The following is a 25,904-nucleotide window of genomic DNA, read 5'->3' on the forward strand; positions in this document are numbered from 1 at the left end:
TTGACGTTTCCTTTCAGGGATTCCCTGTCCCCATCAGGAATTTTTAAACCAAAACACCCCAACTTGGCAGCTTTTTCTGACAGACAGCCGGGACCTCTGAGCACATGGTGTCCTGAGCACCCACAGCTCCTCCAGCCCTGCGGGGCACAGGCCCAGGGTACTCCTGTCCCTCCAGGCCTCTCCTCCCCCAACACCCTCACCTGTTCCATAGATTATGTGAATCTGTGGGCTGCTCTACTTTAAGAAGAGGATGAGTTTAAGAAGTGATCATAATTACCCCCTCTTCCTAAAAAGCTATTTTTTGCTCCTATTGAAAAGGCCAGACCCCCGCCAAAGAAGTTTGTGGTATGAAAGAAAGTGGGGACCGATTTACAGAGCAGAGTCTTTGGCCTGTTTCACTCCTGTTTCTCTCAGCCAGCCTTAGAGAAGGCCACGTGACACTTGTGTGGTACGTGTGGGGGACAGCAGCAGTGAAATGGTAGCTGCCAGAGGGTGCTGGGGGGTGGGACAAGGAGGGAGGATGGGCCGGGGTAGAGGTTTCATATTGAGAGCCAGTAATGATATTTTGATATTTATTTCCTACTACTGAAATTGAATCCAAGTTAATTGTCCCTATTTCTGATGTCAATATTGCAAAGCAACAGATTCATAAAGTAATGATCAAATCTTCCTTTCTCTCCATGTGCATTTTTAAGAAATAGAGCCAACTGACTTTGTGTGTAATTTACCAGGTACTAAATCCACACCCCAGTGCGGCCCCTTCCCCACCCTCACCCCACTCCCTTCCCGGATGTCTTAGAACCCATCCCCATTGTGTGATTCAGCCCTGGTTCTGGCTGCGGTCAGCAGATCCCAGTGAAGGGTTTTGTGTGTTTAGGCCTCATTTTTTTGTCTTTTTCCTACTTCGTTCCCGGCATTTGCTGATTTCTAGTGTATACTCTGTAGTCTCAGTCTGTGTTTGATTCCAACCCATAGAAATAGAAAGTATGTTGTACGTACTGCCAAAGAATTGTCTTCTTGCAAGACCTATAAGACTGTAAATAAAAACTTATTTTATCCTTAAAAAAAAAAATGAAGGAACCAAAGCATTGGGGCCTCACGTTTTGAGCAATGGCCCACCTACATTTTGTGAGGCCTTATTTTCAATATATGTATGTCCTAGATATCAAATGAATGTCCACAATGAAGAATTTCATGAACATAAATGTCTGTCATACCTGTTCTCCAGGAGTGAGGTAAAGAGGTAAATACAGTTTAGATCCTGCCCAAAGAGAATGTGTGCGGTGTTAATGGTGCTGAGATCCCCAGAGAGGAACCAGGTAAAGGTGTAGCCTGTCCTTTCAGAAGTGAAGGCCGACTGCAGCTAACAGGCTGTTGATATAGGCACCAAACTTCACTAAACCCAGACTTCACTAAATCCATGATAGCAAGATGTGGATCAGTTGCTGAGTGGATGCAGTCAGTAATTTCCATAATATTGGGGACCGGATATAGGAACATTTTTGGTGTCACCACCGCCTGATTGTTGCGGTAATCCACTGTGAGATGTTGAGACCCACCCTGATGTTAAGGAGAACTCAGCCCCAGTCACACCTTCACTCCAAACACACAGGCTCCAACCAAGTCTGTGAACCAAAAACACAGTAAGCAGGGCCCCACTCCCATACTCCTGCTCCCAGAGCACAAGGAATTATCAAAACTGTCAACTCGAGTCCTCGGTATACAGACCCCACAACACAGCACGGCCCACAAAAGGGCTCCCCAGCAAGCAGCAGCTCAGTGTGGGGGCCTCCAGGTCCTCATCAGCCTGACAGATACGAAGCATTAGGGGGAAAAGGAGAGGGAGGCTTCAGTTTTCAGTAAACAAACATCAAAAGTGTGGAGCCTGTCACTCATGACAAGAACAAACATGAGTAACAAAAACCTATTTGTACCGGCTTGTTTTTATATAAGAAGTACTAACGAGATGATCTAGAAGTGATTACAACTATTGTTTTAAGGGTGGCTAACCTTAGAGCACTGGAGTGGACCAGGAAATGCCAGCAGGAAGTCTTAAGTTGGATTCCTATCTTAGGAATTTAATTAACCTTCCAATGCACTATTTACTTAAAATAAGAAAATTTTATACATACCATATTATCTATGCTTAACCATTATTTTAAATTAACTTTTACCCTTTAAAATTAATTTAATTTTAACTTTTCTATACAGGACACCACTCCAAGATTTAATCCTTTAAACACTAAAAAATTATAAAACTGCAGACCATCAAAAATTCCCAAATCCCTTTCTGATAAAAAGGACAAGATGTATTATAATAGTCTGTTCCTCCACTGTATTTCACACCGGGGATATTTTCAGGAATGACAGCATATTATAATGCATTAGGGGTTTGCAATTAAGCTCTAAAATGAACTAGAAAACTTAAAGATCTCCCTAAGTTTTGAGTTGTTTTCCTCATATCAATGAAAATAAACATTCAACTGCTTTTTCCTAACATCCATTAAAATAGAGATTCATTTGCCTTAGGAATAGTGTAGACTTTTAAATGTCAAAGTTTTCTAGATTCTACAGCCATGCCACCCTGAACAAGCACAATCCTGTCTGATCTGGGAAGGGCCTGGTTAGTACTGGGATGGGAGATCACCTAGGAAGACCAGGTGCTGTAGGTGTAAAAAATAAGGGATTGTAAGCTGACAAGATCCTTGAAATCTGCGAGGTCAACCAAGGGTTGGCTCGCATAAAAAAAATAAAAATAATGAAAAATAAATTAACTTAAAAATAAAGTTCCCTAGAGACATGACATACAAAATCTGACCTAAAAAACGAAAAATTCAGCTGAGAACTTAAAAATACCCATCTCACATGTTCAGATTCTCTTCCATAATAAAACCAAAATCCTGTCCGATTCCACAGTTATCTTGCCATACTCACATGGTAGCTCTCAATCAGCGGACATATTAAAGCCCAAGTGCTAATGAAAACTAGATTTCAAAGAGCTGCAATATTCAAGGGAGATCAAAATCCAATGAAAAGAAATACCAATATTGGAATCAAGACAGATAAGCAGCCTGCTTCCCTACAGTTCAGAAGGAGACCCACATTCAGAAAGGTGAACACATTTCCAAACTTGGGGTCAAGAAACCTCCAGCTGAGACAGAACCCCTGCAGTAGGTCAGTCCCTGGGGAAGAAGGGGAGGGACACCTGAGCAGCCCCAGGAATGGACTCTGGGAGCCCAACACGGCCTTCCTGTGAGCATGGAAGCGCTCCCTCCTCCAGGCTTCCATTCATTCGCACAGTGAGGAAACTCAGTCTGATTCAGCTTAAGTTCTGACCCCAAATGAAATCTCCAATTCATAAACCCTTTGGAGACGGAACCCCTGATCTTCACAGACTTTCTCAATGTGCACAAATTATACTTGGAATGCAAACCGCAACATAAAATCGACAATGTCTAGGCCGAAAGAACTGCAACCACAACCTCAGAAAGGGCATCCGCACCCCGGCCACCCAGCCCTGTGCACTTGTGTCCCCATTTCCAGAGCTGTAGCTTTTCTCATGAATCTACTTGAACCATTCTACTCTGCAAGGCTAAACCCTGGAATTGTATTTTAAAGCACCCCCAAGTAAAACCAACCTCAGAAACTTCCTACACATGCTCTGAAAGAAACAGTGAAAGAAGAATGCTATAGAAATAAAATGTAATACTGGAATATTTTATTTTTTTCTTAAATTCACCTCTTTCGTGCCTGTTTAGAACTACAGTCTTTCAAGTTCTGCTGATTAAACACATTTTGCCACTATTAAAAACTGAGACTTAAATAAGTCAATACATTTTTTCAATTGACAAAGCCACCGAGGGTAGTGCTGTCAGGAGAGGGTAACAGCCAGGAAAGTTTTTTAAAAGGACCCTACATCACAAGGATTTCTGGGCCCGATGGTTATTCTCCGCTTTCCTTTCACATAAAATTGCCACAGACAAATAAAATCTTTTAAAAAGAGTATTCCATTATTCTGTTTAAAAAATATAAAAATAAAATAAAGAAAATACTGGGTATCTTTGAAATGCACCCCAGAGGACAAATAGTTCATAATGATGCTGTGACTGGGAGAGGGGAGGTTGGCTTTGGGAATTCGAGGACGGATCTGGAGATTTGGGGACTCATTGCCACTCCTAGGAAGAGTCTATCTGGGAAGAACAGTGTCCTGAATTTGAGACCCTGCTTCCCAAACATTTGGAAAACTCGAGATAAAAATAGGTCTCCCTGAGGAGAAAGGAGGGGCTGGGGACCCCACCTCATCCCATGCAAGAACCCCGTAGACGGAGTCACGACTTCCCCCCCGGTGACCATCCTGGTGGTCACCGCATCATGTGGGGAGACTCGGGGATGCGGGCTCAGAGCTGCCCAGAGAGGCTCCGGGACCCCGGCCGAAGTCCCGCGTACCGTGACTGAAGAGGACGCGCAGGGTCCCAGCTGCTGGCCCAGCCCCCAGGCTGCGTGCCAGAGGGGACTGAGGTCCAAGTGGCGCCCTTGGGAGACTCCGGTCGGAGGCTCCAGACTTGACCGAGGGGAGGCCGGTCTCATCACAGCCGGTTCCCATCACAACCGGTTCCAGCCGGTTCTAGCCAGTTCCAACAAGCCTCTCGTCCCCGTCTGCGTATCCAGCCCAATACACTCACCATTTTGCTTTCCTGGGTCTCCCTGAGCCCCGTCTAAACTCCCACTGCCCGTGCAGATCACAGCGCCACAGAACCTCCAACAGAGTCACCAGGGACCATTAAGGACCAGCGACGCGTATTCCCTAGCCAGGCCTGAACGTAGTTGGGAAGTCTCGCCCCACCCACCTGCCCCAGCGGCGTTTCTGATTGGACGGTTTCCAATGGCGCGCCCCCTTGAGCCTGAGTGACAGCCCTGGGAAGGACCCGAGACTCAGACTTTAAACAGAACTTTTTCCCGGCCTGGTGCTGAATGTACTACATTCGTCCAGCTCTGGGTGAACACGTGGGCACAAGTGTGCACAAGGAAGTCTTGATTCACTTTCCAAATGGTGCAAGTAAATACAGAACATGAGGGTGACCCTGGCCAAGCCACACTGAAACAAGAGGGTCTTATATCCTCCAGGGCAGGTTGAGGACCGCTGATCTAGGGGTCAAGGGCTTTGTGTAAGGCTGTCAGGCCACTCATGGAACTGTGATTCTTGTTTAGAAACAAGGACACAATGTGGACATGGACACTTATCTGTAATAGAGTCTCGCTCCATTTCAATCTTTGATCCTTGCAAGAACTGAGCCTTCCACCCATCCCTGTCCCGCCCCTACTCATTTGATCCTTAAGTTAAAGCCCGGAGCACTTGGCTCTAGTGGGAAGGTGGAACCCGCAGCCCCAGCCTGGGCTCAGGGACTCTTCTCAGTCTAACCTCAGGGGGTGAGATGTGTTCGTTACATTCTCAGGTGTATATTTTACACTGGAAAGAAATTTAATTGAGATCACTTATTGCATCAGTTCCTAGAGAATTTTGAAATGTAAATCACTGTAATATCCCTAAGAAAACTGATTCCTATTTTTAATAACATAAATTAGATAATTGTGTAAACACAGGATGCACCTGGAAACTTTTCTCCTACTAGTTTTATTGAGGTATAAATGAGTAATAAAATTGTATTTAAAGATTACATGATGATTCGATATACATATATTATATTATATACTTGAAATTTGTTTAGAGTGGTTTAAGCTTTCTTACCACACACACACAAAAAGTAACTCTGTGAGGCTGATTGACACGTGAATTACTTTGGAAACCCTAGTACAACTATTTGATTAGACTGTAAAACTTTTAATGTGTCTATTCATTTACATAAATAGCTTTATAGAGATATAATGCACATACTATACAATACAACCCACATAACATACAATTCAACAGTTTGTTCCCAGGTGTGTTCAATCATGCTCATAGTCTCCTTAAAAACAAACTTCTCTACACTTTTACTATCACTTGCAATATTCCCATCTTCCTCGTCCAATCCATAGCCTCAGGAATCCTTACTTTCTGTCTCTATGTATTACCTTATTTGGAACTCTCAAATGAATGGAATTAAATAATATGTGATCTTGTGATTGACTTCATTCACTCAGAATAATTGTTTTCAAGAGACAACGGTGTTGTAGCATGTACCAATACTTCATTCATTTTTATAGCCAAATAATATTCCACATTTTTTGTTTATCTGTTCATCTGTTAAGAGATATTTTGTTTATTTCCATTTTTTAGCTACTATTAATAATGCTGCTATAAATTCAAGTACAAATTTTTGTTTAAACATATGTGTTCATTTTTCTTCAGCATATACTTAGGAGAGGAATTGATGAGTCATATAGTAATTCTAGGTTTAATTTGTGAGGAACTACCACACTGTTTTTTCAAGTGGTTGCACAATTTAGAGAATTAAATATTTAGAGTGTTCATAGAAAAAGACTAGAATTCTAAAACCTAACTAGAATTCTGTGTTGAGCAAAATTATCCTTCAAAAGTGGAGAAGAATTAAAGACTTTGTAAGATGAGCATATATTGAGGGAACTTGTCACCAGCACAACTGCTTTGCAAGAAATGTTAAAGGTAATTCTTCAAAAGGAAGGAAAATAATGAAGGTAGAGTTTGAGAAGGAATCAATGAAGGGAAAGTAATATCACTTAAATTTTTTTAATTCATCTGACAGATAACATTTTTAAAATAATACTAGCAACAATGTATTCAGTAATTCTATGAATAAATGAAGTGAATGACAGCACTATTACAAGGCTCAGGGGAGGGAGGAATTGGGAAGACCCCATTATGATGAATTTGTACAACCAGTGAAGTGGTTTAGTGTTATTTCCAAGAGGACTTGGGTTGACTGTTGACTATATACTTCAAATCAATAGCAAACAATTAAAAACTAAATATAGAAGTACAATTGATATGCTAAGAGAAGAGGAAAAATGGAATCAAGTAAAATGCTCAAAGCCAGAGAAGCCAGGAAGAAGAAAAAAGGTAGAAGACAAGTGGAAAACAACAAGGGCAAGAAAAAAATATATAAAATAATTATGGCATATATATTAATTCAACTATACCAATAATCACTTTAAAAGTCAATGTTCTAAATACAACAACTGAAAGACAAAGACTACCATAGTGGATAAAAGGAAAACAACACCCCATTATATGTTGTCTGTAATAAAGCCACGTAAACAATACAGATAAAGACTAGAGATGGAAAAAGATACCATGTTAACACTGAAAGATAGCTGGCATATCAATATTAATTTCAGACAAAGCACAGGGATAAAAAGAGGCTTTACAGATGATAAATGGGTCAAGTATCCAAGGAGACGTAGAACTCCTTAGTGCCTATCTGCATAACAATACAGTGGTAAAATACACCAGAGAAAAATGGATAGAACTGCAAGGAGAAACAGATGAATCCACTATTATACTGAAGACTTCAACACCCTCTATTAAAAATGATGAGTACCAGCAGGAAGAAAATAAGAAAAGCCACAAGTGAATTGAATGGTGGCATCAAAAAACTGGATTTAATTGAAAACCATAGAATACTTGATCAAACAGCAGGAGAATACACATCCTTCTCCAGTTCACATGAAAAATTCATTAGAACACATTCTGGGACATAAGACACACCTTAATATGTTTGAAAGTACAGAAATCATATAGAACATGCTCTCAGACCACAAAGGCATTCATCTAGAAATCAATAACAGAAAGATATTGGGGAACCCTCAAATACTTGGGAGATTAAACAACATACTTCTAAGTAACTCATGGATCAAAGTAGAATCTCAAGAGCAATGAAAAGTTAGTTTGAAATAAAAATGAAAACACAATTTACCAAAATTTGTGGGATGGAGCAAAACCCGTGCCTAGAGGGGAATTCTTTGAAGGCATACACTTGAAAAAAAGAGATCTGTAAAAAAAAAAAAAAGAAGCAAGCATGCAAGCAAGAAAAGGAAGGAAGATCTATAATCAATAATCTAAGCCTCTATCTTAGGAAACTAAAAAAAAAAAGAGAAGAGCAAATTAAATCTAAAGCAAGCATAAGAACAGAAGTAATACAAATTAGAGAAGAAAGCAACAAAATTACTGGAAATCAATTGAGAAAAATCAACATAACCAAACACTGGTTCTTTGAAAAGAGTAATGAAGTTGAGAAACATCTATACAAGATGAGAATAAAAAAGACAGAAATTATTCATATCAGAAATGAAAGGGGAGAAAAAGAAAATGTAAAAGCATTAAAAAAAATCCAAAATCTATTTATGATAACAAGCTAGGAATAGAAGGAAACTTCCTCCTTTTGAGAAATACAATTATAAGAAACCTGCAGTTCACATCATACTTCGGTGAGAATCTAGATGCTTTCCCGGTAAGATCAGGGAGAAGGCAATGATGTGCTTGCTCTCTTACCAGTCCAAGTCAAAATTGTCCTGGATGTCCATCCTTTCTGGAAAGGACAAAACAATGAGACAGTGAAAGATCTTTGGTTGTCAGGGATTTTGGGGGCGAGAGGGAAGATTGAATGAATAGGTGGAGCACAGGGGCTTTTTAGGGCAGTGAAAATATTCTACACAAAACAGAAAAGATGGATGCATGTCATTTTACATGAGCCAAAGCCCAGAGATTGCATAACACAAAGAATCAAAACTACTGTAAGTGTCCCAGTGAGACCTCGTATTGTGGCCTTAGTATGTGCAGAGACAGTTATTACCTTGATTTATATTTTGGGTAACTGTGAAGCAAGACAGTCCTAGAATTCTTTTACCACAACAGAGAAACTCTTAGACAATCATCCAAAAGTCTGTAAACATGGCTGACGAAGCCAAATGTTGGCCAGTGCTAAGATGACTGCCTGATGTTAGGTCAGTCGTGTGGACCCTTGAGTCCCTATTAAGGGATGAAAGCAGAAACTCTGCCTGAGCTCCACCATGTACAAATGAGGCGATGTCATCCCTCGAGTCTATGAACTTGCAATGCTCAGGGAATCCTAAGGCACTCCCCAGGGAGTCTAGGGGTTCTGAGAAAGGGGTGACCTCCTTCAGCGCATGGCAAGGTAGGTGCTGCAGGTAGGACATGCCAGAGGGCCCAGGTTTAGCTACATCTTGTCTCGACGGGTCTCGCTAGCTGAGCTCTTGGGGGTGCTATTTACATGTCCCAAGGCATAAGGAGCAGCTCCCTAAGGGGTCACATGCTCAGGGATATTTTTAGGACAGCTCTATAAGCAGTGACAACTGCAGCTCCAATGGCATACAGTTTGGGGCCTGGAGCAGTTTCTTGCATCAGAAGCTTATGGAGAACTTAAGGCCATTATGGGTCACTCTGGGAGGCATGAGAGGAGGTCACTGAAGCCCTTATTGTGAAACAGAATCTGACAGCACCGTGGGAGCCTGTCGCCTGGTAATTTGACCAAGACCAGAGTCTTTTGGTTTTCTCGTTGGGGTACCTATTAGAGATGGGCCAGTTTGCAAGTAACAGCATAAACAGACTCAAATACAATGTGTAAACAAGGAACATGCTGCCTCCAGAACACCAAAAGATCCAGATAATGTTGTGGGTGCTGAGAGGGACAACAGCTATTTCTTCACCATGACAAGGAGGGAACAGGGCCCAGATTACCAAATACTTTTTAGGAATCTAAACAAGGCGCCAGGGCCCCACATGATATATGTGGCAATGGCCTCTCTCCTTTTTATGAGCTTTTTGTCAATATTTTATGTTCCAAATACCCTCAGAGGATGTCATTAGTATAACATCATACCTGTGCTCCCAGAGCAAGGTGGATACAGTCCAGATCCTGCCTGCAGAGACTGTGTGTGCTGGCAGTGGTGCTGAGGTTCCCCAAGGGGAAGCAGGTAAAGGTGTCTCATGTCCCTTCAGAGGTGAAGGCACAGGTGTTCTGACACAGGCACCGAACAGAATAAACATAGTCAAATCTGTGATGACAGGATGTTTACCAGTCGTTGAGTAGATGGGATCAGTAATTTCCATCATGTTGGGGACAGAGAGTAGGGGCTGATTTGGTACAAACACAGACTCAAGTTTACGGTAATGTACTGTGAGGTGTCACCCATTCTCTCCAGGTTTAAGATCAGGACAAATTCAGCTGTTATAAGGAGAAGCAGAGGGGATAATCACCTCTTCATTAAGTAGATGTCGTTCAATAGTTTTTGATCCTTCAAGGCCCTGTTCAATTTATACTGGGTCATATGAAGTAATTCAACTGGAGGGTAAAGACTGTGGGGCCCCATGTTGTCAATATAATTTGAATGTGCAAAAGACTACACTAACATTTATTTTGATAACTCGTTGGTTCAAATCACTGCTGTTCTATGTGAGATAGTTTCAGACAATGGGTGCTATGACCATGGGGAGTTGATGGAAGGCCGTACTGCTCATGGTTAATGTAAAACATCCCTACTTCTCCTCCATATTATAGTCAATACCTCCTCTAAGGTGATTGGGGTATTTTGCTTAGATTCGGCGGGATCCCAGGTGTATACAATTGGGAGTCCTAGTACTGTTTATTTGCATGAGGGTTTGCGAATTATATCAGATGATAAAATTAATTCGAGACCTCACACGTCAGCTCCCAAAGGCCTAGGAATTGGAAACTGCGCAGTCTTGCGGGCTGCACACAGAACTGGGGTCTGGCAGGGTCAACGCTGCCACACGGGGTGGCACAGCTCACAGCCCCAGCTCCCCAGCACCTAGGTGATAGAGGTGCAAAAGCCAAGTAGTTCCCTTTCATACCTTTTCTTTTTTAAAAAATTATTTTTCATTTCATCTTTTTTGTCATGTAAATTCTTTTGGTATATTTTGTATTTCCAATTAGGTCAAATTGTGGACCTCTGTTTCAGTATTTTTTTTTCTTTTATTCTCTCCTCCCGTCTTTCCCTGTTTTATTTTTATATTTTGGTCACAAGATATACTTCAGGGAAGGGTATATCTTATGTATTTATCAATCTTTTTATAAACTATAAGTTTTATAAATAAATACCCTGGAATTTATTAATTTTTTCCACTAGAGAATCACAAGACAGTGCCATTGTGGTTAGGGTCCTCTCTGTTGACAACTCGGTGCTTTAGAAAGTTTAAGGACTCCAGGCCTAAGCTGAATTTGAACCAGTCCCTTGGCTGTGTCACAGTGAAGCCATTGTTCTTATCCTTACAAGATAAGGCCAGTATCCTTGTTGCAGAAGAGACAGGGGCAGCAGCAGCAGGGGGACTTAAGGGTCCTCTGGCGTTAGGGGTGTGGACTTGGTGGGGCATCTAATGACAGCCTTCCCTCCGCCCCACCACTCAGTTCTTTTTCTCTCTCTTTTTAAATAATTGCTCTTTCAGGAGCTACCAAGCAATGGGCCTACCTCTTGCACAGGGTATCATCCTCCTCTCCCACCTGCACGACACCTATATGGGACCAACCCAGCCTCTGTCACAGCTTCACTCAAACACACAGATTAATCCCACCAAGACATCCACCCAGGACCGCCTGTAGGAGGGCCCCACAGCACACGCTTGTGCCCAAATGCCTAGGAATTCTCGAAAATGCACTCTCTGGCCACTGCACACAGAACTGGGGTTTGACAGGGTCAACGCTGCCACATGGGGCAGCACAGCTCACAGCCCCAGCTCCCCAGCACTCAGCAGCCCACAGTGTGGCCGCCAACCAGCAGGCAAGCAGGTCAGAGCAAGAAGATAGACCCGCAGGGTGGTCATGTCGGGACATGCTGCTCGCAGAGCCAACTGTATGGTCACCTGCAGAGGCGTGGTTCCCAGGTTGAGAATGATGCTGTGTGTCCCCCCCACCCCCCGCACCCACCCACACACACACACACTGAGGGTAGAAAAAGTCTTATAACTCACATAATTGAGTTCTCAGGGGAGGACAAAGTGGCCTCTCAAAGCAGCTCAGAAAGGGCTTCAGGGAGCAAGGAAAGGAACTTGGCCTGGAGGTCCACTGTGGTGGGAGCAGGCGGGGCAAGAATCCTCGCCCAAGGGCAGGGGCTTGTGTGATTTGAATCTCCTGCCATCTCTGCAGGAAAAAAACATGCAGACTTTCACAGTAGCTTGTCCAGGTGGGGGCACAGGGGAAGAGAAAGGCGTGAGGTTTCAGCTGCTAGCCGTCAGATGAAAAGTGTGGGATCCGACTGCTCATTGCAAGGACAATGGTGTGTAAGAAAGGTATGGATCTTTAATTGCTTCTTTTTATATAATAAAACAATAATAGGATGTTCAAGAAATTCCACACTGATTACTGGGGATGGCAGAAGACCACTGGAGGGGACCAGGATGTTCTGACAGTGAGTTGACTTTAAACATTATCTTACAGATTTTGGCTAACTGTTGCAAGCGTTGTTATTTAAAATGAACTAGGTAATTTGTGAAAATCAATAGAGTAGATCTCAACCGAGACTGAAATTGGGAGGGGCCTGTAGGAGGAGCTCTTGCACGGTTCCTAGATTGAGAAGCCCAACAGGAAGAACTCTGTTTATGATGCCCTCCCAATTTCCCTTTCCCCTCTCCATTATTTTAGTGGACTTGAATGTGGCTCGCCACAGTTGCCTGTTCTGAACTGCAATTCTTGTTGTTCCCAAACACACCCAGTTTGTTGGAATATGATCTGCCTGACTTTTTGTTTAAGGTCAACATATTTGGTGGCCAGTACGAGTGTCCAGGGAAGACTGGATAACTCTGAGGCTGGTGAACAAACAGGTGTGATGCCTACAGAGCCCACTGAGCTCACTGCTTTCTCACCAACTCTGAATTTTGAGGGTAAGTTTTCTCCTGGATCCAAGTTCCTGCTCTCTTTGTGTTTTGAAGCTCTAGCAGCTCTACTCGAGACCTAGTTCAAGACTTTGCCCTTACTGTTTAGGGCCTTATTCGTCTGTGAGTACTCCTTTGGTACCTAAGCTTGACCCCTTCCAAACCAGACTGTTCCTCTAGAATTGTGTTACCTTCGCACTCCACTGGGATCAGACAGCTCCTATGGAAAAGGTGTCGGTACTTGAGGCAAACAAACAATTAAAGAAAAAAAATGGCTTACAAAGCCAACTGTCCCGTTGTTCTCCTCCAGTGCCATTTTGTTTCTCTCCCTCAGCTGCTCTGCCTCAGGCTGTGCCACCAGCACCTTCTTGTTCCTCTCCCTGGATTCCTTTTTTTTTCAGGCTTCACCTCTGGTGCCATCTTTTTCCTCCTGCAAACCTCTCCCCATTCACTCCTCCTCTAAACCTATTAGTACCTAAAAATTAAGTCTTCTGAGGAACCTAACAAATCCCAGCTTTCTCAAGTTGCCTGGACTAAGGCCGAATTTCAAACCATAGTTTAAAAATGTCCTAAAGTAACAGAACTCCCTTACATTTGCCGAAGAATTTAACTAGCTATCAAACTCACCAACGTGGTTTCTGAGATTTATATCAGTCCACATGCTCGTTGGTGAGGGTCAAGCCAAATACTGGATGGATGAAGCTTGCCCAAAGATAACATCCACAAAGGGATTTAGAAAAACAAACCCCTAACTTTTGGCAAAATACTAAAGACACTTACTGGAGAATTCCAATGGGCAATTACAGGAGCCTTTCTGAAGCATGTTGACTGGAACAAAATACAGGCTTGTTCACAAAAGTCTGATGAACCTGATAAATGGCATTGAGAAAACTGGACAGATGCATGCAAAAAAAAAAAAAAGAAAGAAAGAAACTAGACCACTGTCTTACATCATAAAAAAAATAAACTCAAAATGGATTAAATATTTAAATGTAAGATCCCAAATCATAAAATTTCTAGAAGAAAACCTAGGGAGTAAACTCTTTGACATTGCTTTTAGTAATTTTTTTTTTTTTTTTTTTTGGCTATATCTCCTCAGGCAAGGAAAACAAAAGAAAAAAAAAATAAACAAATGGGACTACATCAAACTAAAAAGTTTTTGCACAGCAAAGAAAACCATCAACAAGACAAAAAGACAATCTATTGAACAGGAGAAGGTGTTTGCCAATAATACATCTGATAAGGGGTTAATATCCAAAATATATACAGAATTTATATAACTTAACATACAAAAAAAAAAATCTGATTTAAAAATGGGGAGAGGACTTGAATAGACATTTTTCCAAAGAGGGCATACAGATGGCCAACATACATATGAAAAGATGCTCAGTGTCATTAATCATCAGAGAAATGCAAATTAAAATCACAATGAGATAGCATCTCACACCTGTCAGAATGGCTATCATCAATAAATCAATAAACAAGTGTTGGCAAAGATTTGGAAAAAGGGAACCCTCGTGCACTGCTGGTGGAATTGCAAATTGGTGCAGCCACTATGGAAAACAATTTGGAAATTCATCAAAAAATTAAAAGTAGAACTACTATATGACCCAGCAATCCCACTTCTGGATATTTATCCGAAGAAATGCAAAACACTAATTCAAAAAGACACAAGCAACAAAACAAAAAAACAAAAAACCAGAGAAACATGCCACAAATGAAACAACAGGAGATAACTCCAGAAAATAAGCAAAATGAAATGGAGGCAAGCAACCTACCAGAGATAGAGTTCAAAATAATGGTTATGAGGATGTTCAACGAACTTAGTAGAAGAATGGATAAACACAATGAAAACCACAATAGATAGTTAGCATAAAAAAAGGACATAGAAACCATAAAAAAAAAAACCAGATATAAATGAAGAATACAATAACTGAAATGAAGAACACACTAGAAGGACTCAACAGTAGACTGGATGAAGCAAAAGATTGAATCAGCGAACTGGAAGACAAGGTAGCAGAAGACACCCAATCAGAACAACAAAAAGAAAAAAGAATTTTAAAAAATGAGGGTAGTTTAAGAGACCTCTGGGACAACATGAAACGTAGCAATATCCAGATCGTAGGAGTACCTGAAGAAGAGAGACAGCAAGGGATTGAGAATCTATCTGAAGAAATAATGACAGAAAACTTCCCTAACTTGGCAAAGGAATTAGACATACAAGTTCAGGAAGCACAAAGAGTCCCAAACAAGAGGAATTCAAACAGACCCACACCAAGACACATCATAATTAAAATGCCAAAGGTAAAAGACAAAAAGGAACACCTCACTAATGCTACCATGGCAAAACTGGAAGAGTTTACAGTGTTACCCAGCATGCGGTTGGCATTGTTGTAAACAACCAAATTAAGAGAAAGATACTTGCCAAGAAAATTAACATACACGTTGAACATATTAAGCACTCTAAGAGCCGAGATAGCTTCCTGAAATGTGTGAAGGAAGATGACCCCAAAAAGAAGGGCACCAAAGAGAAAGGTACCTGGGTTCAACTGAAATGCCAGCCTGAGAATTTCCTAATTTCCACCCAGAGAAGCGCACTTTGTGAGACCAGTGGAAAGGAGCCTGAGCTGTGGGAACCCACTCCCTGTGAATTCATGGCATGATAGGTGTAAAAAAAAAATAAAAATAAAAACTGAGGTGGAAAAAAGAAAAACGACCAGAATGGAATGAGAAACTATGTCTACTCCAGATTTAAGTCATTTGGCAAATCAACTTTCTTGCACTCTAGATGAGTTTCCTAGAAGACAGCTAAAATTCTTAATTTTCAACTCCAGCAAATGAAGGTCACTACACGAAACCAAAAACTTTCTGGTTTCTGCTATTATTGCAAAGAGCCAGGACATTGGAAGAGATTGTCGCAAATGTAAACACTTCAGACACCTTCAGCCTTCTCACCGGCCTTTCCGATGTCCTCTTAATTCCTGGACTGGATTCTTAGGAAGTACAGGAGCTCCTCCTAGTCCTCCCTCCGCATCGACTTGAAGAAACAGCTCTCCAGATTAGGAAGGAACCTCTCTGTGTCCTTATTGACACCAGAGCTACACTCTCCTCGCCCAGCCCACTGCTGCAATGCAGTCCCTTTCTCAAAGCACTAAAACTGTTCAAATAATGAGGGTCTCTAATAAAACTCAACAGGTTCCTGTGTCTGAAACTATTCCTATTTGTTTAAGCCCTTTGAGAGATACCTGCCTTTTCTTCTGAGTTCTTCTGCCCCTATTCATTTATTAGGCTGAGACTTCTTAGAAAAGTATCATGCTGGCATTTCTCCTAAAAAGGGGAAATAATTCTAGAATTTGACAGTAGCCGTCAAAATAGCCAATTAGGTGAATTAAATTGACCCTTCAACATCTTTTATCTGTTCTATTTCTGATAGCACTTTATCTTAATGTGGGAACATTGATCATTTTTGTCCCCATTGGATCAGCAGCCATCCTCTTTATGAGTGAAATCTTCAACTGTTGTGGACAATGCACCTCTTATCATGATTCAAATAGATCCTTCAAAATCCCTTCCCAGAATCAATCAATACTCCATAAGTAAAGAGGCCAATCAAGGCATAAAGCCCATAACAGAAGACCATGTAACTCAGGGCCTTACTATTCCTTGCACTAGTCCCGGTAATGCTCCTGTTTCACTCGTGAGAAAGCCAAAGGGATGGGAGTGAAGTTTGTCCAGGACCTCCGCATAATAAACAACATCGTTATCCCTTGACACCCTGTTATCCCCGACCCTCGCACACTACTAGCATCCATTCCAAGTGGAAGTAAAGTCTTCACCGTAACCGAGTCATGCAGTGCATTCTTTCACATTCCACTTGACATAGGTAGCCAATACCTTTTGCCTTCGCTTGGGAAGAAAATCGGTTCACCTGAAGAGTAATGGCTGAGGGTTTGACTGAGAGTCCTTATTTTTCAGAAATCCTGAAGGTGGATGCAGGTACAAAGTTCTCTACAGGTCTTACTTTGTTGCAGTATGTGGACAGCTACCTTCTTTGCTCTTCCTCCCAAGTCTTCTCACAGGAAGACAGCATCCACCTGTCATAACTCTTGGCCTGGTTGTTGCGTCACTGCTGGAGAACCACAGAAAGTCCAGCTGTGGCCACAGCTCTTCTGGCCTCCTAACAATGTCATCTCATCTAGCATAGCAGCTGCCACCCCTGCACAACAACAATAACTGTGAGGAAGGGGAACAGTGTCTGCCCCCTACCCAAGCTGACCTCAGCAGTCCCTGGGTGGAGCTATCCATGAACAGTACCAATGGCAATGGGAAAAATGGGGGGCTAGAACATGTGCCTTCCTCATCCTCCATCCACAAAAGAGACATAAAGAAGTTTCTTCTGGATGCACAACATGAATCAAGACACTAGTTCAAGACACAGTTCTCACTATGACAGGCCTTCCCCATAGCAGATGGGCAGATGATGTATGGTGTGGACCATTGCCCTCAGAAGCTGTAAGAGAGAAAGAAGTTGATGCTTTGAAGAAAAGCATAGACTGGGTGTCTGACTGGTCCAGGCCTGAAAACTTTCCACTAAGGAGTTTCACTTCCGGCCCCCTAAATATTCTGTTTCTTTAAGCATGAGGAAAAGTGGAGCCATGGAGAAAGGGAAATTTTCTCTGCAGAATTTCTCTCCATCTCTCTTCTTTTCTCATGTGTTGGCTTTGGGGCTAGGCATCTATATTGAAAAATAATTGAGTACATATTCTGCCAGCACCTACTGAAGAAAAGAAAGCTCCTGGAAAAGTGTGTGACCTGTGAAGTGGCATATTGCCAAAGTAATTTATTTGAACTCGAGACCATTGTTAGCATGACACAACCAACAACTCTATTTTTATATATCTAAGCTTCAGTAACTCTCAAATCCATTATTTTATTCAAACACTGTTGAGGCATTTTGCTAACCTCATTCCCTTTTTTGGCCTGCAAGATACCTTACAATTTCCTAACAGAGTTAACTGTTGCTTAGGAATTTACAAGGGCTTCTTTTCTGCAAATGCCACAAGCAGATAATTTTGTCAACAATGCTATTGTCTCCTTTAAGTATCATAAGGCCTAGCCCTCCGCGTCATTCATGGTATAAATTTTGTTCTTGCAAGATAACTACCATTTCTCTCATAAAACAAGATCGGTTTAGCAAATGATATAAAATCTTCATTGTCTTTTGTTTTTCAAGACCAAGGCAGGCTTCCCTAAGCTTAAATTTATAGTTATTAAGAGAGAAAATAAGAAAAAAAAGCCACAAGAAAAAAAATATATCCTTGGCATAAAAAATTATTTAGGAAAAAAAACCCCAAACTTTTGGCTTTACAAGGATAAAAAATTTCCAAAGAAAAGTTGTAGTTTGCCTAAACCCAGGTTCAATGTTTGAGACATCTGATATCAGAACAAAAGCTGTGCTTAGATCCAGGTAGGCTTCACAGTGTCCTAAGTTTCCCCAAACCCAAAACTAGACATCAACTGCAAGGTTTTCTCGGGCTGGTTGGTTACTTTGGAAATTGGATCCCAAATCTCTTATGGCAAAACCTCTGTATGCTTTACTGACAAAAACTCTGACTTAATTTAATGGGAAGAACAGGGTGACATCATCTTTAAAGTCTTAAAGGAGAGTTTAATGAACCCACCTGTTCTTGGGCACTCTGACTATCAGATTCCCTTTTTCCTTTTTGTATATGAAGAGTCACCTTCCCCAGAAACATGGGGACCACTGCAACCCACAGGTATTGCAACCAGCAACTGCACTCTGTGGCACAGGGATGCCCCCCTTACCTTAGAGCCATTACTGCCACTGCCCTTTGGTTAAGGCCGCCAAGGAAATCATTGTGAGGTCCCCTCTAACCATCTCTGCACCCCATGCACTCCTGAATTCTCATCAGACTCAACATTTTTCAGTCAGTTGCCTCACATCCTAGGCAATCTTTCTGTAAACTGCTCTTCACACAACTCTTTCACGTTGTGATAACCTTAACCCTGCTAATTTTTCTTCCCTCCATTACCGACGAAGCCCCTCACTACTGACTGACCCCTCGTGATGATCTGCAGCAAACTTTTCTGGGTTCCGACTTCTCATGGTTCACTGATGGTTCTTATTTAAAAGGTGCCAATGGCAATATTGGGCTGGATACCAATATCGACACGCTCTGATGTAACCAAAGTGGCACCTTTGCCTTGGTACCACAGCCCAACAAGCCGAATTCTGTGCCCTCACACGAGCCTGTGTCCTAGCCAAGGGCAAGACTGCCAATATTTATACTAACAGTAGATACGCTTTCAGAGTAGTTCATGATTTTGGAATGCTATAGAAGCAAACACGGCTTCCTCGCTTCCACTGGAAACAAATTTAAAATGGCCCGTATATTCAGGAATTACTGGATGCTATACTTTTACCTGCTGTTTTAGCTAGTATTAAGATCCCAGGACATTCCAAACTTACCTTTCTGGAAGTGAAGGGAAATCACTTTGCTGACATTTCCACAAGGAAAGCTGCCCTTAAAGAAGCCAACAGCAGTCAAAACTGTCATAGTCCAAAAAGATATTTCACCTACTGGTAACTTAGAAAAACTGGACACAGAAACCCAACATTAGCCTCAAAAAGGGAAAAACAAGATTGGAGACCCAAGAATTGTTTCAGAAAAAGAGAAAGCTCTTGTTCTGACCAAATAACAACCCTGTTGTAGCAGAGACTCTAAAGTTTCCACTCCCGACCACTGTACGTGCATTTAACCATTGGTCCATTGAAAACGAGAGCATTCATGAATCAGTACTGGTGGGTGCTATTAGCAAGACCACAAAAGGCACGTACCTCACTTGTCTCACTTGTCGAAAGTACAACCCAAAGAAGTCTGTTCGCACTGCCCTTAGGCATTTTAAATTGTCCAATAAACCATTTTGAGTTTTGGCAAATGGATTTCATACAGCTTTCCCCATCTCGTGGATACAAATATGTTTTAGTTATGATATCTATGTTTTCTTACCGGACTAAAGCTTTTCCTTATAGACAGGCTACTGCCACTTGTGTGGCTAAATTCCTTTCGGAAAAGATTATGCCTACCTGGAGAATCTCTTTCCAACTGTATAGTAATCAGGGACCCATTTTGCAGGCCAGGTGCTTCAATGAGTATGTGCTGTTTGGCTGGTCTTACAACACCTTCACTGTGCTTACCGCCCTCCATCCTCAGGTTTAGTCAAACGCACTAGTGGCATTATTAAGACTCAACTGGCTCCCCAGGAAGAACCAGCTGAGCCTTCAAGTATTTCCAACCACAGGCTTCTGCTTCCACCGAGTTGCTCTGGACCAACACAGATAGTTTTCAAGTGACAAACACTGCATTTGAACAATACAGCAAGGTCACTCAAACACAGTAGTTATGTGTAAAGGAAGGAAGAAAAATGTAAGGCATTTTTCTAATTCAGTAGGGAAACCCACAGATGCGTATTCCTATCAGAAAATATATGTTAATTATTATTTCCATGGCAAAAAAAAGTTGTTTGGAAAACAATAATAATTGAACACACTTCCAGGTATTGCACGTCTAAGCCCTGATATTGCATTTGAAATCACCCAAAAGAAGAAAACTAATCTCAAATGTTACTATACCCGCTCATGGGAAATAAAAGGAAGCAAAAATTTTAACAAATGTTATGTAATCATGAATTTTTTTTTTTTCTTAAATTCACATCTTACTTGCCTCTTTGGAAATATTTTATACACTCAAGACCTATTTATTAAATAATTTTATATTTACTGAATCACGGAGATTTATATAGAAAGTGAACAAAGTTAAGGAGGGCCAGTTCTGACCTAGAACTGTGGAGAAAGGACAGCTCACCCAGCAAAGGCTCCACAGAGAAACCTGCACCCACAGGACTGTCCAGGGGACGTCTGTGCCCAGATAAGATCCTGGGGCGAGAGGCGCAAGGCTTTTTATACAAAGTAGTTCCATCTGGTTACTCTCTGCTTTCTTCTCATATAAACATCCACAGGCGAAAAATAAATAATTAAGTCTTTAAAGAAATCACCTATGGCTGTGTGCAGAAATGATCATTAAAATACTGCATAGTTTGAAATTCAAAGTGAAGTACAAATGTTTAATGACGCTATGAACTGGAAAGGATAACATGGTATTTGCAAATGCGAGGAAAATTTTAAAATTTAGCCATTTATTTATCAGCCCTACAAAGAGCTAGGCTGGGGAGACAGGGTCGTGGATTTGAGAACCGGCTTGGAAAATTTTGGAAAAGTGAGGAAAAAAACAGGTGCCCTGGGGAGAAAGGAGGGACTGGGGATCCGACAGGCTACAGCTCCTTCCACACACGAACCTGAGAGACTAAGTCACATTTGTCCCCCTGTGACACTTCCCGTGGTCACCGCACATTCTAGGGCAGACGCAGATGCGCAGAGAGGACGCCTGAGGTCTCGGCTGCGGGTTGAGACCCCACGCTGCGTGCGGAGCAACTGACAGACTCGGGGTGACCGCGGGGAAGGCCCAGATCCTGCCTGGGCTGGTTCCAAGCGGTCCGTTCGCCCTTTTCCTGACATCTGCCATTTTTTGATTTGGAGAATACGCGGTTGTCCACCCTACCACAGACGGGACCAGCGCAGGTCACAGAGACAATGTGGCCGGCAGTGGCACCCGAGCCTTTTGAGGGGAGCGAGCGCTCATTTGGAGCGGGGCGGAGCGAGCAGCAAAGAGCACTCCGCCCCGCCCCCAGCCGCATAGCCCCAGGGACCGGTACCAGCGTCTCCCCTGATTGGACAGTTCGCAAGGCCCCGCCCTCTCCTGCCTGAGTGACAGCATGCCGGAGGTCGAGTCTTCGAGCAAACGTTATGTTGGCAGTGGCCCTGAACCTGTCTTCTCTAATGACACTGCTTTTAACCATAAGGCCACCAGGCCAATTATGGAACTGTGACCCCTCTTCACAAATACGGACACTTAAAAGTGACCTCACCATAGGTAATAAGTCTGGCTCCATTTTAATTTTTGACCAATTCCAGCAGGGAGACGTTGCCCTTTCCCAAGGTCATCTGGTACGTTAAAGAATCCTGTGGTCTCAGGGGCACTTGGCTGTAGTGGGAAGTTTGAACCCCACAGTCCTAGTCCAGGCCCAGCACCAAAGGTACCAGCGTGTGTGAAATATATGAGGCAAAGTAACCACTGGAAAACTTTTTCAAGGAACTCCGTTAATATGGCAATACTGAAAGAACGCTGCCTAGTGAAAAATAACAGATGGCAAAGGTATAAAGAATAAAGAGTCAGGACAGTAGTCATCTATGGGGCAGGACACAGATGAAACATCAGGACACCCTCGCCACTGCCAACAGGCCATTTATGAATGTTGATGATGATTCCAAGGGCGTTCATACTGTTATTACTTAAGTCTTACCACCGCGCAGTTTGTACAATCTTTCCAGAAGTAATTAAGGCTGGAAAAGAACATAATTTGTATGTCTGTTTGTCCAGTACTTGGCAATCTGAGTTTTCATTCATGGTTTTGGCAGCAAAAATTGGTAACGAGTCATGTGTCTATTTAGAAAGAACAGGTTACATAAATTCATCATCATATGTATCTTTCCAAAACAAAGATTTTTGATACGAAAAGATCTGGAGACTTTATAAAGAACAAACAAGCAAAATTTTTTGCAATATATACATCATGTTACCTTTCCTATACCCTGCAGACAAGTGGACCCCCGATGCCACCCAAGGTTTGGTTGAATACTGGAGACTAACGCACCTACCAGGAATGTATGAAAGGGTTTATGACTTCCATAATGCAAGTGTCTGGGGAGGGCAGGCCAGGCCTTTCAAGCAGGTGTGAAATGGCTGAGAAAGCAAAGCAAGGAGGCTGGCCTGGATTTTTTATTGAGGTTACGGGGTGGGCTAGGGTGAGAGTTCACACACAGAAGGGGTTTTAATGGATTTAATCTCTTGACAATGACAAAGGAGTGAGCAGCCAGGCTTTTATTTATTTATTTCTTTTATCACTTTGTATAGGTGTGGGGCTCATGGGGAAGAAGGAGGGCTAGTCTTTGCTCGGTTTATCTCTTCAACTGGTTATTTATCTGTATTCTTTATCATGTCCTCTAATAAACTGGTAAATGTAAGTGAGTATTTCCCTAAGTTCTGTGAATTAATCAAACCCAAAGAGGAGATTGTGGGAACCTCCGATCTGCACAGAAGTTGGACAGAAGTTGAGAGAAACCTGAAGTCTTACTACCTGAGATTGGCATTGGAATAACCAGTGGGCTAGGACATTATGTCCAAGTGGATAGTGGTAGAATTGAGTTAAGTTCTAGGACACCAGCTGGTGTCGCAGAGAATTGTTGTGGGGGAAAACTCGCACACATTTGGTGACCAAAAGTGTCAGAAGTGAAGTGTTCTGGGTGAAAGTGAAGGAGACAAACAGGAGAGAAGAACTGGGGTTTTCCCTATTCAGGAAGAATACTGGGTTTTTCCAACTGGGTTTTTCCCTATTCAGGAAGAATACTGGGTTTTTCCAACACATCGGCAATCAAACATTAAAACATGGAGTTAGAGACCTCTGGTTTCCTTTCTGGCAAGTAAGGAGCTTGGAAGGTGACATTCCATCCTGACCACAAAAAAGCAAAAAACTTAAACAATGTCAAATGACTGTCCTCAGAGGAGAATGTTACTAATGTAAGGTCATACCCGTGGCTCCTGGATGCAGGTCAGATCTTGCCTGCAGAGATCGCATGTGCTGGCAACAATGTTGAGATCCCCTGAGGGGAATCAGGTAAAGGTGTATCATGTCCCTTCACAGATGAAGGCCAACTGCAGCTGAGAGGCTGTTGACACAGGAGCTGAGCAGAACAGACTAAATCTATGATAGCAAAAATATTTACCAATTGCTGAATGGATGGGGTCAGTAATTTCTATACTGTTGGAGACTGGGAACAGAGGCTTATTTGGTGTGACCACAGCCTCCAGGTTGTGCTCATCCACTGTGAAGTGTTGTTCATTCTTTCCAGGTTGAAGATCAGGACATATTGGTCTATTAAAGGAGAAACACTGGAGATAATCACTTCTTCCTACAAAGATTTCTTATAAGAGTTTTCAGTCCTTCCAGGCCCTGTTTACTTCACACTGGGCCATACTAAGTAATTTAACTAGGAGGTAAGTTCTCTGGGTCCCTTTTTGTAAAGCCAGTTTGGAAGTGCAAAGAGTTAATATAAGTTTAGTTTATGAATCACTGGTTGAGGGCCTCCCTGCTCACTATGTGATACTTTACGACAACAGGTGCTATGACTATGGGAAATTTAGGCAAGACCATAATTCTCAAGGTTAAGGTAAAACATGCCTATTTTTATCCCTTCTTTTATATTCAGAAACTCCCCAAGATTATGGGGTACCTTGCTTAAATTTAGTGGGCTCCCACATGTAACTACAATTTGAGTCCTAGAATGGATTACTTGTATGAAGGTTTGTGAATAAATGCAGTACAGCAGATGGCAGAATTAATGCAGAACATAAGTTGTAGAGGTTCAAAAGCCAGGCAGTAACCTTTTTTTTATCTGTTTTTATCTGTGTAAACTCTTTTAATAGAAATCTGCGGATTTCTAATTGCTGAAATTGTAAACCTTAGTTTCAGTATGTTTTTCTTGTTTCCTCCCTCCTGTTCTTCATTCTGTTTTACAGTTGTTTTCTTGTTTGTTTGTTTGTTTTTTCCTGTTCACTGGATATACTTCTTGGAAGAAGGTGTCCTCTCTACCCTGGTATTTATATATTTTTCCCTCCAGAGGGCCTCAAATTATTGACATCAGGTTAGGAGCCTCCCCATGACAACTGGTAGCTTTATAGAGTTTAAGAACCTAGGCTGAAGTTAAGTTTCAACTAATCCCCTTGCTGTGCCACAGCGAGGCCATGGGTGTTGTCCCCTTGACCCCGAGGGTCAGGATCTTTGTTGCAATAGAGGCAGGAGCAGCAGCAACAGAGTTACTTAAGGGTCCCTGAGAGCCTTCTGATGTTAGGGGTGTGGACTCAGCCCACCACCTGCTGGCTGCCTTTCCGCGTCTTCTCTCTCTCTCTTCTTAAATAACTGCTCTTTCAGGAGTGACCACCTGATGAGTCCACCTCTTGCACAGGCTGTAGTCCCCCTCTCTTACTCACATCCTCAGGATATGTCAGAGTCAACCCAGCCTCTGTCACAGCTTCCCTCTAACACACAGATTAATGCCAGCAAAGACATCCACCCAGGACCATTGGTAGGAGGGCCCCGCCCCCTACGCCTGCTCCCAAATGCCTAGGAATTCGAAACTGCGCTCTCTGATCGGCTGCACAAAAAATTGGGGTTTGGCAGGGTCAACACTGCCACATGGGGTGGCAGAGCTCACAGCCCCAGCTCCCCAGGACCCAGCAGCCCACAGTGCGGCCACCACCAGGCAGCAGAGCAGGCGAGCAGGTCAGAGGGAGAAGACAGACCCACGGGGTGGTCACGTTGCTCATGGCACCAAGTATTGTGGTCACCTGCAGAGGAGTGGTTCCTATGTTGAGACTGATGGTGGTGGACTCCCCCTCCCTCCCCCTCACCCCACACACACAAAGAGAGGGTAGGAGAAGGCCTCTAACTCACGTAATTGAGGTCTCTGGGGAGGGCGGCTCTGACATGGCTTGAGAGCAAGGAAAGGAGCCTGGTCTGAATTTTTATCGTGGTGAGGGGGTTTTAAAGAAAAAATGTTCAGTGATGATTGTCAAAGATAACAGGGCAGGTTTAATTCAGAACCATTGCAACCAGTATAGAGGCCATTGTCACAGGACTTCAAAGAAGGGAGAAATGGGATCGGGCCCCACTCCCAGCACAGCAAGGGCAAGTGGGGATCACAGCCAGAGAGCAGGGTGGGCGTCAGTGGATGGAAAATCACAGAGAGAAAATCAGGGTTAGGGGTTTCTGCTAAACCGACCGACAGGATTCTGACTGCAGACAGGCCAGGGTGCTCAGATGTCACCTGAGGATGCAGGAGACAGAAACCACTAGATATGGAGGGGGTCAGAAAGGAGGGGGCTCTGGT

At 42.6% G+C, this 25,904-nt stretch overlaps 1 protein-coding gene and 1 pseudogene across 2 annotated transcripts in view; one reads left to right on the top strand and one right to left on the bottom strand.

The window, feature by feature from the left end:
* LOC102894065 (zinc finger protein 709-like) overlaps positions 1-25,904 on the bottom strand; it is a 40,974-nt gene that overhangs the window by 7,931 nt on the left and 7,139 nt on the right. Inside the window, exon 1 of one of the 2 annotated variants that reach the window (XM_015589232.2) lies at positions 4,683-4,839. The exons of the other annotated variant lie outside the window; for it this stretch is intronic. Within the exon in view, the coding sequence (XP_015444718.1) occupies positions 4,683-4,685 (3 nt within the window). The 5' untranslated portion in view covers positions 4,686-4,839. Of the gene's footprint in view, positions 1-4,682; positions 4,840-25,904 lie in introns of those variants that run through there. 2 annotated transcript variants of the gene reach the window in all.
* LOC112479623 lies at positions 16,864-20,724 on the top strand (annotated as a pseudogene).

This window comes from Pteropus alecto, unplaced genomic scaffold (assembly GCF_000325575.1).
Source record: "Pteropus alecto unplaced genomic scaffold, ASM32557v1 scaffold304, whole genome shotgun sequence".
Classification (NCBI taxonomy): Eukaryota; Metazoa; Chordata; class Mammalia; order Chiroptera; family Pteropodidae; genus Pteropus; species Pteropus alecto.